At 62.5% G+C, this 14,775-nt stretch overlaps 1 protein-coding gene across 1 annotated transcript in view; it reads left to right on the forward strand.

Moving 5' to 3' along the window:
• Positions 1 to 11,844: 11,844 nt before the first annotated feature.
• The window catches only part of LDB1 (LIM domain binding 1), a 41,687-nt gene continuing 38,756 nt past the window's right edge, over positions 11,845 to 14,775 (forward strand). The window contains exon 1 of the mRNA XM_039481396.1: positions 11,845 to 12,071. Coding sequence (XP_039337330.1) covers positions 12,047 to 12,071 — 25 coding nt within the window. The 5' untranslated portion in view covers positions 11,845 to 12,046. The remainder of the gene's footprint in view (positions 12,072 to 14,775) is intronic.

Here is a 14,775-nt window from a genome sequence, read left to right on the forward strand (position 1 = left end):
TACATCCCAAAGCCCTCCTTATAGCACCACTGCCTGAGCCATCTGTTGATCGCCATAATCTTGTCACACCTTTGTTGCCCTTCGCCAGGAACAGGCAGAATCCCACTAAGATCACCTGAGCCTCGATTTCCTTAAGTATCTTCCCCAGTCTGGCATAGTCTCCCTTGATACGTTCCAGCGAGAATCTAGCTGTATCATTCGTTCCCACATGAAGGATAATCAGCGGATTCTTTCCCGCTCCCGTTAGGATCCTCTTCAGCCTCAGGTCCACATCCCGTATCTTAGCACCCGGCAGACAGCTCATCCTTCTGTTCTCCGGATCAGCTCTGGTTACAGGCCTGTCTATTCTTCTCAGTAAGGAGTCCCCAATCACGTAGACCTGCCTTTTCCTGGTGACGGTGCGATTCTCCGGTCTATCCTCTGCTCCCACTGGCTGCAAGTCCTCTCGATTCCCGTTCGCCCTTGCAATCCTCCGCAACCCTTCCCATATCCTCCTGGGCTCATGTTTGGTGTTGTCTCCATTGACTCTTCTCCTCTTCCTGTAGGGCTAGCTGCTCTTCTCTTCTTCCTTGCCCTCTCACCTTCAGTGACCACCTGCTGTGCCCCTTCTTCATGTTCCAACTCTGCAAACCTGTTCCTGAGCTCTACTGCTCCTTCACTGGCCCGTCTTTTCCTCTGCCGGGTTCTCTTAGTCACATGCTTCCACCGTCCACGTTCCTCGCCCAGCAGTCTCCCCTCAGAATTCTTTGGTCCTGCTTCCATCTGCAAGTCTGAGCTTTTCCCCTTTGCTCCATCATCCGCTCGAACCCCCTTCTACACTCTACCAGAGTTTCCACCTGCATCTCCAGTCCTCGGATCTTTTCTTCCATCAGCTCTATCAGGCGGCACTTCATGCAGACAACACTCTTTTCAGGTACCCCCTCCAGGATCATGTACATGCCGCAGCTTCCACATCCAGTCATCCTCATTGTGTCTCCCACTGCTTGGGTCACTACCACTGCTGCCTCTGTATCTGTCATAGGCTTCTCAGCTAAATCCTGTAAATCTGGGAAACACAAACCAACCCAAACCACCACCACCCACAGCACAACAAACCCCCAACAAGCACCAAGGCACTGCTAGAACACTGCACACTCCCTTCAGTAGCCTGTGTGTTCCTCTGCCTGCCTCTCTTGGTCTTCCCCCAAACTCCCCCTGTAAACACAGCTCGGTTTGCTGGCTCCTGTGCCGCTGCAGCTGTCTACGGTTCTTAACCATATTGCTTGAGCATGCAGGGGTGTAATCAGGAAGGCCAAAGCACAACTGGAGTTGCAGCTAGCAAGGGATGGGAAGGGTAACAAGAAGGGTTTCTACAGGTATGTTGGCAACAAGAAAAAAGTCAGGGAAAGTGTGGGACCCTTACTGAATGGGGGAAGCAACGTAGTGACAGAGGATGTGGAAAAAGCTGAAGTACTCAATGCTTGTTTCGCCTCACAAACAAGGTCAGCTCCTAGACTGCTGCCCTGGGCAGCACAGCATGGGGAGGAGGTGACCAGACCTCAGTGGTGAAAGAACAGGTTAAGGACTATTTAGAAAAGCTGGACATGCACAAGTCCATGGGGCCGGATCTAATGCAGCCGAGGGTGCTGAGGGAATTGGCTGATGTGACTGCAGAGCCATTGGCCATTATCTTTGAAAATTCGTTGTGATCGGGGGAGGTCCCGGATGATTGGAAAAAGGCTAATGCCCATCTTTAAAAAAGGGAAGAAGGAGGATCTGGGGAACTACAGGCCAGTCAGCCTCACCTCAGTCCCTGGAAAAATCATGCAGCAGGTCCTCAAAGAATCCATTTTGAAGCACTTAGCAGAGAGGAAAGTGATCAGGAACAGTCAGCATGGATTCACCAATGGCAAGTCATGCCTGACTAACCTAATTGCCTTCTATGAGGAGATAACTGGCTCTGTGGATGAGGGGAAAGCAGTGGATGTGTTATTCCTTGACTTTAGCAGATCTTTTGATATGGTCTCCCATAGTATTCTTGTCGGCAAGTTAAAGAAGTATGGGCTGGATGATTGGACTATAAGGTGGATAGAAAGCTGGCTAGATTGTCAGGCTCAGTGGGTAGTGATCAATGGCTCCATGTCTAGTTGGCAGCCGGTATCAAGTGGAGTGCCCCAGGGGTCAGTCCTGGGGCCTGTTTTGTTCAACATCTTTATTAATGATCTGGATGATGGGATGGACTGCACCCTCAGCAAGTTTGCAGATGACACTAAACTGGGAGGAGTGGTAGATACGCTGGAGGGTAGGGATAGGGTCCAGAGTGACCTAGACAAATTAGAGGACTGGGCCAAAAGAAACCTGATGAGGTTCAACAAAGACAAGTGCAGAGTCCTGCACTTAGTAAGGAAGAATCCCATGCACTGCTACAGGCCAGAGACTGACTGGCAGGGGCGGCAGGTTTGTATAATTTTTGGTGGTGCCCAGAACAGGTCCTAGTCCTGCCCCCCTCCATGCCTAAGGCTCTGGGGGGGAGTTTGGGTGCTGGGGGTGGGCTCCGGGTTGGGGCAGGGGGTTGGGATGTGGGATGGGGTGTGGGGGTGGGCTCTGGGAGAGTTTGGGGAGGGCTCTGGGCTGGGGCAGGGGGTTGGCATGCAGGAGGGGGTGCAGGGTGCGGGCTCTGGGAGGGAGTTTGGGTGCTGGGGGCAGGCTCTGGGCTGGGGCAGGGGGTTGGCATGCAGGAGGGGGTGCAGGGTGCGGGCTCTGGGAGGGAGTTTGGGTGCTGGGGGCGGGCTCTGGGTTAGGGCAGGGGGTTGGGCTGCGGGATGGGGTGAGGGATGCAGTGCTTACCTTAGGCGTCTCCCGAAAGCAACCCGCCCCCCTTCTGGCAGTGGCTTCTAGGCAGGGATTGCGGGGGATCTCCACTGCCTGCAGGCACCACCCCTTTTGCTCCCATTGGCTGCAGTTCCAATGGCAGAGTCAGTGCTTGGGGGGGGGGCAGCGCACGGAGACTCCCCCCCCGCCCAGGGGCCATAGGGCCATGCTGCCAGTGGTGGCAGCAGGGGCCCCCAGGACCTTTTAAATTGCCCTGGGGCAGCAGGCGGGGCTGGGAGAGAGACCCAGTCCTGAACACTGGTGGGGCCGGGCCCTGAATATTCCTGAAGCCCAGGCACCGCGGGCCCATATAACTCGCCGCCCCACTGACTGGCTAGGCAGCAGTTCTGCAGAAAAGGACCTGGGGGTTACAGTGGACGAGAAGCTGGATATGAGTCAGCAGTGTGTCCTTGTTGCCAAGAAGGCAAACGGCATTGTGGGCTGTATAAGTAGGGGCATTTCCAGCAGATCGAGGGACGTGATCATTCCCCTCTATTCGGCACTGGTGAGGCCACACCTGGAGTATTGTGTCCAGTTTTGGGCCCCCCACTACAGATGGGATGTGGACAAATTGGAGATAGTCCAGCAGAGGGCAATGAAAATGATCAGGGGACTGGGGCACATGACTTATGAGGAGACGCTGAGGGAACTGGGCTTGTTTATTCTGCAGAAGAGAAGAGTGAGGGGGGATTTGATAGCAGCCTTCAGCTACCTGAAGGGGGGTTACAAAGAGGATGGAGCTCGGCTGTTCTCAGTGGTGGCAGATGACAGAACAAGGAGCAATGGGCTCAGGTTGCAGTGGGGGAGGTTTAGGTTGGATATTAGGAAACACTATTTCACTGGGAGGGTGGTGAAGCCCTGGAATGGGTTCCCTAGGGAGGTGGTGGAATCTCCTTCCTTAGAGGTTTTAAGGTCAGGCTTGACAAGGCCCTGGCTGGGATGATGCAGTTGGGGTTGGTCTATGAGAGGCCGTGACCAGGTTTCAGGGGTCTGCCAATTAGGGCCGGCATTAGACTCACGGGGGCTCTCGGCAGAAAGCTGAAGTCCCGCTGCTTGGGGCTGAAGCTGCTGACCTGGATGTTACGGGCTAGTTGTTCTGGTTCACCACTGATCGCCTCCGACCAGAAAATGTATCGGTTCTTGTCCAATTCAGACCACAGGGTCCGAGACCTCAGAGCTCTATATTGGGGGAGGACTCTCGGGGTGCTCGGCAAAAGCACTTACACTGAGGACAATACCAATTTGATAAAAACTTTATTGAGATTAACAAAAGAATAATAAATACTATTAAATTTATGAGTGCAAAACAGTAAAAGAATCCCAGAACTCCTGGTGGTAACTTTCCTATTGTAAGTACCTTAACCTAACAAACTCACACCCTTCCTTGAGGACCTGGTAATAGGAGGTGACCAGCCTCGCGATAACAGGATGGTGCTGGCTTCCCCAATAGTTAGGGATGCTGAGTCGTTCTGCTGTACTGCACAAGCTGAGCTGATAGCGTGATGGAAGAGAAGCTGATGGTCTATAGAATATAGGGGAACAAAGAAAAGGAAAAGCGCCCTGTGATATCCTTACACGGTATGTTATAGGATCCTGACGCTAGGTAATTCAGACCCAACCTCCTATATACCCCAATCTTGTTTCTGTACCCTCAGACATTAGGGGAACCCTTCTCCTATGCACTTACTCCCTACATATTAATAAGGATTATCTCACTCCAAAAACTGCCAGCCTAGCTCTCTTGGCAACTTCCAGGTTTGTGGTGGGCCTTGCGGTAACCAGCGCCGGATAAACCTGTTCAGTGTTGTGTGCAGTTCCTCCTTCGGTTCCCCAAAGTTCAGGGACCATTTCTATCCGTGCCAAAGGTTGCCAACTTTTATGCTGACTTACTCTTCACTGATCATACTTTTAGCTATTTAGCGGATCTTACCGGATACAGGCCCGTAGGCGTCTTGCATTTCAGCAAAACTTATTCTTTGTATAATTATTAGGAAACATATTTTATACCTCAACACATCCTAATTTCCTAGGAATTAATACTGATAAAATACAAGAATCAGATATGAAATGGATCAATCCAGAAAGAGAAGCGGATGACTTGGTACGGCTGGCTGGGTCTGTAGGGTATAGTAGCTAGCAAAGTAATCCTGTGGGCTACAAAACCCACGGCCCTGACCCCGCCATTCTGGGCTGAAGCTGAAGCCTGAGCAATGTGGCGTCACAGGGGCTCCCGGGGCCCCAGGCAGCTGCCCTGCTTGCTACCCGCTAACACTGGCCCTGGCTTTTATATACAGAAAAGCAGTTGTTGTGACCCGGACGGGCTGTGGAGTTTTTCTAGTATGTTGAGGGGGCTCAGAAAGAAAGGCTGAGAACCCCTGTGATATCACACAATACTGACCGGAAGAGGTGCCCGCCCAGTGCTGGCTGGCAGGGTCTCGGTCTCCAGGGTCCCTCGCATTGTCTCTGCCTCGGCGCGCAGGGGGGTGACAGGATCTTGGCGGGTGGGCGGTCTCTTAGGCAGCCTGGCTCCTCAGCTGTGAGTGCCATTAATTAGGGCCTGCCGTCCTTCCCTCTTCTTGGGGCACCCGGCTTCAGGTCCAGGCAGGCTCCAGGTCGGGGCAGCCTGCGGCGCTCAGCAGTCTCCCAGGCGTAGCCGTCTTCCTCCTGCTCCCTGCCCCTTCCCAGAGCTGGCCCTCCATGAACCGGTTAGCACGGGGTGAGCCGAGAGCGAGGCGGGGCAGTGGGGAGCTGGCGGGATGGCAGGCAGCAAGGTGGGCATGACAGGCTGGCCCAGAGACAGGCAGGGGTCAGGGAGGGGCAGAACCTAGAGGAACCGGCCCTGTTAGGGGATGAGACTCGGCCTCCCCTGGGCCAAGTTTCGGCTGCCTCCCCAGATGATGGGTTTGGGGGCCAGGCTCAAATGGTGCCCACAGGATGCGTGAGCCTTAGAGAGCGGTTGGGCCCTTCCTGCCATGGGGGGCTGCTCACTCAGACGCAGCCGGCCCCTCGGGGCCAGAGAGGAGGTGGGAAGGGGCTCTGTGCAGCAGCCCCATGGACACGCCTGCCTTCCCCAAGCCGGGGCTGAGAGCACCCGGAGCACATGGCAGGAGAGCTGAGCCTAGGCAGATGGCCTGGGGGCTGGGTCTGCCCCAGCGGGAGGGCTGCTGGCTGGAGGAGATGGGGACAGGGTGACCCCTTCCCCTCCGGGTCATGGGGCAGTGGGTGCTGGCCAGGAGGGTGCCAGGCCTTTGGGCTGGAGTCGCAGCCGGGCCGATGCTGGGGAAGCCGGGAGGCCGCAGCCTGTCTAGCTGGCAGGATCTGAGCGGGAGCCTCTCTTCCCCGCGAGCCGCCCCTGCAGATGGGGCTGCGGGGGGATGTCCAAACCAGGGGGCCTTGGCTGCTGGGATTTAACAGGAGCAGGGGCCTGACCCCCCACCTCCTGGCCAAATTCCACTCCTCCTCAGCCCTGCCGCATCAATCTGATACAATGCCCACCCCCCTTCCTGCACTATGCTAACATGCTGTGCAGCAGCCACGCCCCACCCCAGAGGTGGCTGCATTACAGTGGCAGGTGACAGACACAGCAATGAGTTTCCAACTGAAACCACAGGTCGAGTTTCGGGAGGCCATGGCCAACTGCCCATGCCGAGATTTGGGATGTAGGCTAATGTCTCCGGTGCTAGCTGGGCCCTGAACCCAGCCCCAAGGCTGCTGAGCTGGTGGTTTCCGCCGCCAAGCGGCCTCATGGGGAGGCTATATCTGTGGTTCTAGGCCTGATTGAGGGGCTCTGCTGCACTGTGTGGGGGTCCCATTAGCCCCTGCATGTCCAGGCAGCAGAGGCACCCATGGGCAGCCTCTCTCCTCCTGCAGCTGGGGAAGAATGCATCTGCTTTACTCAGGTGGGCCGACCTTGCTGCAGTCACCCTCCCTGGCCCTGCAGGGCGGGGCCACGGGCGGTGGGGGGAGTCACAGCCCCAGGCAGGGATTGCAAGGGCAGAGGGGCCGGTTGTGATCATGCTTCACCACGCAGGCCAGAGACCTGCCCCACGTTCCCCTTTGAAAACGCAGCCAGTCTCGAGATAAAAGTTGTCTGTGATGGAGGATCCACCATGGCCCTTGGGGACCTGCTCCGATGGCTAATTACTCTCACCGTTAAAACATCCGCCTTCATTTCCTGTCTGAATGTGTCTCGCTTCAGCCCCCAACCATTGGATGGTGTCATCTCTCTGCTAGACTGCAGAGCTATAGGCACTTCCAGCCGGTGAGCGTCACCCGTAGCCTCCCAAAGAGAAGTTCAATCGATGCAGCTGTTTGCCAACCCGTTCATCATTCTCACGGCTCTTCTCTGACCCCTCTCCTGTTCAGCGACATCCTTCTTGAATTGTGGGCACCAGAACTGGGCACAGGATCCCAGGAGGGCACTGCAGTCCTAGGCCTCAGTGCATGGGGGTCCCTGGCATGCCTGGCCCAGGACCCTGCTGGGAGCCCCGGGTGGCCAGGAGGCACCTGTGCTGCCCCCCAGGGAGCCCCGCTGCATGGCTGGAGCCGGGTCTCTGACTCCTGGCTCAGCAGGGCCCTGTGGCAGGGGCTGGGAAGGCTGCGGAGGGGGCGTGCTCCGCCTATGGGGACCCTGTGGCAGGCAACGAGCCATGGCCAGGGGACCAGGAGCAGCTGGCCCAGCTCCCGGAGGCCCTGAGCACCCCGTGGTCCTGGCAGCCCCTCGCTGGGCAGCCTGCTGCTTGGGCCAGGCCTGTATGCGCTTCCTCTGTGCCGGGTGGGTTCCCACCTGGCCGGTATTTGACCAGCCTGGCCAGTGATTTATCAGTTTGCCAGAAAAATAATTTAATGTGCCAGTTTTTTTATGTGGGTCTAAGGATTCGCATTGTTCTCCCAATACACGGGGCTGGCTCGTGGTAAAAGTTTCGGTGTCCGGCCGAAGCTGCTGCAGCTTTCCTGCTTCCGCAGTGCGAGTGCGAACCGAGCCAAACTGGGGAAAATGCAGCAGCTGCCTGCCCACCGCCCCGCGTGCGAGAGAGGGGCTGAGTCACGTGCATGTGAGGAGACGTGCAATGGTGTCTGTCTGTGCTCTCGCTGGATACTGGAAGTGGCTGGGTTTTTTTTGCCGGGGTGGGGGTTGCTGAGTTGCCTTGTGGTTGGGGTGGCAGCAGGTTTGCCTTACATCCTGGTTCTTTTTGCAGGTCAAAGGCGGTAACGCTACTCAGGCTCTGCTTGTTGGGGGGTGGTTCTCAGTGCTGGGGGGCTGGGCTGGGGAAGCTGCATACTCCACCCCAGGGAGGTGGGGGGGCAGGGGGAGGGCTCCCTGAGCAATGCCCGAGTCTCCCCCTCCCCATGGTGTCAGTGGGGTGATACTGGGGTGGGCATCCCAGAGAGCAGGAGCTCCCTGTAAGCTGCCATGTACCCCCACCCCAATACACCCCCCAAGTGTGCCCTGCTAAAGGCACCCCCCACAACACCTCTTCCCTGCTGCTCCAGAGCCCCCCAGACTGAGCTCTGCCAGGGAGGGGCTGAGCCCCCAGCCTGCCCTTGCAGCAGTGGGGGCAGCAGGCAGCTATGGGGCAGGCCGTGGGGGTGGGCTGGAGGGCCCATGCCTGTGAGATGGGGGCAGCACAGAGCCAGTGACAGCCATGGCCTTTGTCTTGTGGGCCCCCCAAGCTGGCACAGGCTGACCTCACCCGCGAAGGGGCCCCGGATGTCTTGGCGCTGAGCCAGCAGGGCCCGGATTCCTGAGTCAAGCTGTTCCCCAAGTGCTCGCGGCCCGAGACAGGAGCCCTGCTCCCAGCAGGGGGACAAGGAAGCGGCTGCCCGCTGAGTGCCCCACACAAAGCCCGGGCCCCTCTGGTGCATCCTAGCAACGGCCTCGTGTGGGCCTGATCCTGCCCAGGCCTTCTCTGGGGAACGGGGAGGGGAAGGGAGGGGCCCAGCAAGTCCTGCCCTTCGGCTCATCCCTCTCAGGGACCCACACTTTGCCTTGCTGGGCTCTGGCCAGCAGTCGCTGGGGCAGGGCAGGCAGCAGCTCCCGCCCCCCGTGCATGCCCCCCCTCCCCGGTGCACACCCCTGCCCCATCCGTGCGTGCTCACCCCCTCACCAGCACGCACCCCCCCTCGCCAGCGCACACCCCTCTGTGCATGCCCACCCCCCCGTGACTGCCCCCCCCACATCTGTGCATGCCCCCACCGTGCCAGCACGCACCCCCGCCCCCACTTCTGTGCACGCCCACCCCCTGGCCGGCGCGCACACAGCCGCCCCTTTGCATGCTGACGGCTGGACACCTGCCCTTTCCCTGCCCACGCTTGGGGGCCGCTGGGGCTGCAGGGGTGGTGAGTGGGGGCTGGGGTGAAGGGAACGGTTTAGAGCCAAGCTGGCCCCTTGTTGTCTGGTGGGGGGAGGGGCCAGGTGCCAGTTCATACTGAGACCTGCCACGGCACTTGGGCCCTTCCTGCGCCATGGGGCCTCCACAGGGTCCCCTGCCCGTTGGGGTGGCGGGCTTAGGGCAGGGGTGGGCAAACTACAGCCCGGGGGCCACATCCGGCCCTTCAGACACTTTAATCCGGCCCTCGAGCTCTCGCTGCTCTGCACGTACCGCAGCTCCCCCCGCGTGGCTCCCGGAAGCAGTGGCATGTCCTCCCTCCGGCTCCTACACGTAGGGGCAGCCAGAGGGCTCCACACACTGCCCCTGCCCCAAGTGCCACCCCCACAGCTCGACTGGCTGGGAACCAGCCCGCCATACAATTTCCATACCCAGATGTGGCCCTTGGGCCAAAAAGTTTGCCCACCCCTGGGCTAGGGTCTGCTCCAGTGCCCCCGTCGGGGAGCCCACTGGAATGAAAGGGCAAAAGGCCAACAGCTGAGACAAGGAAATCCACTGTTAGCCTGTGGAACTCACTGCCACAAGGAACCACGGAGGCCAAAAGCTCAGCAGGTTCCCCAAAAGGGCCAGTCGTTTCCTGTGGCTAATGAGTGGGTGTCCCAAGTGACATTACAGGGGATGTGGAAGGGCCACAAACCCACCTGCCCCAGAGCATGAGCCAGCCCCACAGCACTCTCCCCAGGGGCCAGATATTCTCCAAGTGCCCATCGGGGGCATCTTACACCTTCCCCTGGCGGCCCCTAGCGGATCCAGTCCCTGGTCTGGCAATTCTGAGACACCTAAGGGGGGGCTGGCAGCCCCAGGACAGAGGCGGGGTCCCCCCTCCCTGCCCCCTGGGCACCCGCCCCAGCTGCTGTCCCAGGGCAGGCTCCGCCTGTGGTGTAGCTCAAACTCCCCTTCCCTCGCCCCGCCACGCCTGCGCATCTGGGCCAGGAGAGGGCTGGCCTGGTGCCAAGCAGAGGAAGTGGCCCAGAAGTGGCAGGGAGGGGGATGCTCCAGCGGCCTCCTGTCCCTCTGTGTGTCTGTCCCTCTCCCTGGCCCCTCTGTCTGTCTGTCTGCCCCGGGAGACAAACCCAGGGCTTCAGCGGGGAAGCAAAGGCAAAGCGGGTTTCCAGGGGGCATGATCCCTGCAAGGGACTGGGGGGCTAGGGGCCAGACTGGGACCCAGGGGCAGTCCCCCAGCAGAAGAGCCAGAGCTGGATCTTCGAGCTCACTGGGATAACGGACCCCGGGGACAGCACGCCCCTCCCAGGGAGAAAGGAGCCGGATCCCTGGGGCGCGCCAATTCTGCGTCTTCCTCTCCCCTGGGGCACTGCATGCCGGCTCCATTGCGGGGCACAGGGATCCAGGCGGGGCTCATCCCCCCCGGGCACTGCCTGGGGCACAGGGATCCAGGCGGGGCTCGTCCCCCCCGGGCACTGCGCGGGGCACAGGGATCCAGGCGGGGCTTGTCCCCCCCCCCGGGCACTGCCTGGGGCACAGGGATCCAGGCGGGGCTCGTCCCCCCCGGGCACTGCCTGGGGCACAGTGATCCAGCCGGGGCTCGTCCCCCCCCCCGGGCACTGCCTGGGGCACAGGGATCCAGGCGGGGCTCGTCCCCCCCAGGCACTGCCTGGGGCACAGGGATCCAGGTGGGGCTCGTCCCCCCCCCGGGCACTGCGCAGGTGGGTCTCAGTGGCTCCTTGCTGGGCTGAACTGGCATTTCGGAGGCACGTGGGCACCTCTAGCCATGGCAGTGCAGCAAGCACCGAGGGGCTGGACAGGCAGCCATGACCGGTGACTGCCTGTGAACTAAAAACAGGCAACTTGGCCCCAGCCCCCGCCCCCTCCACTGCCCTGCACCCCCTCACAGCCTCTTCCTCCCTGACCCCACTGTACGCCTTCCCTTCCCCCCCGCCCCCCATGCTCCCAGCCCAGCCCCCTCCTCCTCCTCGACCTCCCACCTCCTTCCCCACCCCCACCTCCCCAGCCCCTTCCCCGACCCCAATGTATCACCAGCCCCCCCTCTAGCTCCCCGCCTGGCTCCGGGTGGCTCATGTTACACCAGGCAGCCCCCGTGTGCTGCTCCGTTAGCTCCGGGCCCAGGCCAGAGGGGTCAGCCAGTCCGACCCCCACGGGAAAGGGCTGCGGCACCCGGGCAATGCGGGGTGTCCTCACCCCTGGGCTGCGCCAGGGACCGCAAGGACGCGGCGCGCACACAGGTGTGCTTGCACACGCACACATGCATAGTCACACATGGGTGTACACACACACACACCTGCACACACATGCATAGTCACACATGCATGTACACACACACATGCATACACGGTCACACATGGGTGTACACACACACACACACATACCTGCACACACATGCACATAGTGCACATACACACACGCATAGGTGGCCACACATGCACGTATGCACACACACATACACAGTCACACACCCAGCCGCGGGCGCGCACGGGCCCTGCCTCCCCCACACGTTTGTGCACACGCGGGGCCACGCACGTCCACCCGCGCAGCCCAGCCGCAGCCGCACACGCACGCACGCTGGCCCTGCCCCCGCCGCGCACACGCACGCGCACACGCACTCTCACACTCAGACACGCGCACGCACGCGCGCAGCAGCACAATCACCATGTCAGAGATTTCGGCTCCGGCCCGGTTTTTTCCGCGCTGCGTCACGCGCCCGTGACTCCCCCCGGGGCGGCCAGCGCGTGGGAGCAGCGCCGCGGGGAGCCCCTGCGCCGGGGGGCCCCGCTCGTGTCCCGCCGCGGGGGCACCTCGGAGCTCGCCGGGGCCCGGCCGGGCATGTGAAGATGTCAGTGGGGTGCGCATGCCCTGGTGAGTGGCTCCGGCCGGTCCCCTTCGCGCGTGGGGGGGGGCGCGCCCGGCACTGGGCACCCACGGGAGACGCGGGGCTGGGGTGGGCGCAGGAAACCCGCCTCTCCGTGGGGCCGGGGGGGAACGAGGGGTCCGTGGCGGGCTGGGTTTTCACCCGGGCTGGTGGAGCACAAGGGGAGACGGACCCACAGAGGCTGGTTGCATCTAGTGGGTGGCGGTGCCCCCCGGCCCGGCACCGTGAGGAGTGGGGCAGGGTGGCGGTGCCCCCGGCCGGGTTTGGGGTGGGGCCCCGTGCAGGATGTGCCGGAGTGGGGCAGGGTGGCGGTGCCCCTTGGCCCGGCAGGGTGGGGGCACCGTGCGGGATGTGCCGGGGTGGGGCAGGTGGCGGTGCCCCCCGGCCCGGCTTGGGGGGGTGGGGGCCCCGTGCAGGATGTGCCGGAGTGGGGGCAGGGTGGCGGTGCCCCCCGGCCGGGACTGGGGGGTGGGGGCCCCGTGCGGGATGTGCCGGGGTGGGGGCAGGGTGGCGGTGCCCCCCGGCCCGGCTTGGGGGGTGGGGGCACCGTGCAGGATGTGCCGGGGTGGGGGCAGGGTGGCGGTGCCCCTTGGCCCGGTTTGGGCGGGTTTCGGGGCACCGTGCAGGATGCCCTGGAGCGGGGCAGGTGGCGGTGCCCCCGACCCGGTTTGGGGTGGGGCCCCGTGCAGGAGGCCCCGGCGTGGGGGCAGGGTGGCAGTGCCCCCCAGCCCGGCTTGGGGGGCTTGGGGCCCCGTGCAGGATGTGCCGGGGTGGGGGCAGGGTGGCAGTGCCCCCCGGCCCGGCTTGGGGGGCTGGGGGCCCCGTGCAGGATGTGCCGGAGTGGGGGCAGGGTGGCGGTGCCCCCCCGCCCGGCTTGGGGGGCGTGGGGCCCCGTGCCGGATGTGCCGGAGTGGGGCAGGGTGGCGGTGCCCCCGGCCCGGCAGGGGTGGGGCCCCGTGCAGGATGTGCCGGGGTGGGGGCAGGGTGGCGGTGCCCCTTGGCCCGGTTTGGGCGGGTTTCGGGGCACCGTGCAGGATGCCCTGGAGCGGGGGCAGGGTGGCGGTGCCCCCCGACCCGGTTTGGGGGGTGGGGGCCCCGTGCAGGATGTGCCGGAGTGGGGGCAGGGTGGCGGTGCCCCTTGGCCCGGTTTGGGCGGGTTTCGGGGCACCGTGCAGGATGCCCTGGAGTGGGGGCAGGGTGGCGGTGCCCCCCGACCCGGTTTGGGGGGTGGGGGCCCCGTGCAGGATGTGCCGGGGTGGGGGCAGGGTGGCGGTGCCTCTTGGCCTGGTTTGGGCGGGTTTCGGGGCACCGTGCAGGATGGGCCGGGCTGGCATTGGAGGTGGGCACCCGCCAGCAATGACGGAGAGAGGAAAGGGTTGTAACCCCCTGGCTGTTGAGGGGCAGCTGGCCACTCCCCCCCCCTCCCCCCGGGCAGCCCCTGGAAGCGCTCGGAGGGGCGGCCTAGGCAGGGTCAGGGCACAAGCTGGGTGCAGGCAGCACCTGGGGCAGTGTGACGAGGTGGTAAGGCCTCAGCTTTGTCCCAGCCAGGCCCTTGGCCCCTTTCCCAGCCTCGGGGCCTTGCCCTGCAGGGAGGCTGCCCCGAACTGGCCCCTGGGGAGTGTCTCTGGGCTCCGAGGGACCTTTCAGCCTTGCCAAGCAGTGGGGGCACCTGGGGCGAGAGCGGGTCTCCTGGAGCAGTGCAGTGGCTGCCCCATGCTGGGAGGAGAAGCAGGTCTTCGTGCCCCTCAGGCCCGGTGCACGGGTGCTGTGAGCTGGCCGGGGCAAGGCCGAGGGTTGGGGCGGACGTGGAGTCGCTGGGAACGTGGGCAGTGCTGGTTCAGGCATGTGGGGGCAGCGGGGAAGGGGTGAGATGTTCATTCCCTCCCGTTCCCTCACTCCCTTCCTCTGCCCCGTCTGCCCAAAGCCATTTGGGGACCTGCAGGGCACAGCAGACTGGGGGCGGAGAGTACCGATGGGTTTGGGCAGTTGTGGGGTCTGGCGGGCAGTGTGGGGGGTGCTGGATCGGGGTGGCAGGGCTGGCGGGCAGTGGGGGGGTGCTGGATCAGGGTGGCAGGGCTGGCAGGCAGTGGGGTGCTGGATCAGGGTGGCAGGGCTGGCAGGCAGTGGGGGCTGTTGTGGGGTCTGGCGGGCAGTGGGGGGTACGGGGTCTGGCTGGCTGACAGGGCCGGCAGGCACTGGGGGGTGTGGGGTGAGGCCCTTCCTCACGTGGGGCGTTCGCTGATGCCCCCTGAGCCTGGCCTGAAAGCTCTTGTCTTTGGTGTGCCTGGAACCTGTCTGTGAGCAGCCTTTGGCAGGGCCAGTTGGGTCTCCCGGGCGTGGGCTGAGCCCTCCCCGGTACTGCCCTTCCCCTGACCGGGAAGGGTTTGGCTGGGGAGGATGCTATCATCTGTGGGTCCTGTACAGGCCTGGGGGGGTGGCTCAGGGGCCCAGGCACTAGGCAACCTGGATTCAAGTCCCTGCTCTGCCACAGACTCCTTGTGTGACCTTGGGTGAGTCACTCAGCCCCGTGCCTCAGTTTCTCTGCCTGTCCAGTGGCTGCCTTGTGGGGCGGGTACAAGGAGAGTGTTGCGTGTGGCCGTGCGATTGCCCGGGGGCGGCTGGTAGGGCTGTGCTGTGCGTGGGGTGAGCAGGTGTACCCGGGGGCGGGTCGAGAGCCCGAGCACAGGGGCC

This window comes from Mauremys reevesii, linkage group 7, assembly GCF_016161935.1.
Source record: "Mauremys reevesii isolate NIE-2019 linkage group 7, ASM1616193v1, whole genome shotgun sequence".
Taxonomy (NCBI): Eukaryota; Metazoa; Chordata; order Testudines; family Geoemydidae; genus Mauremys; species Mauremys reevesii.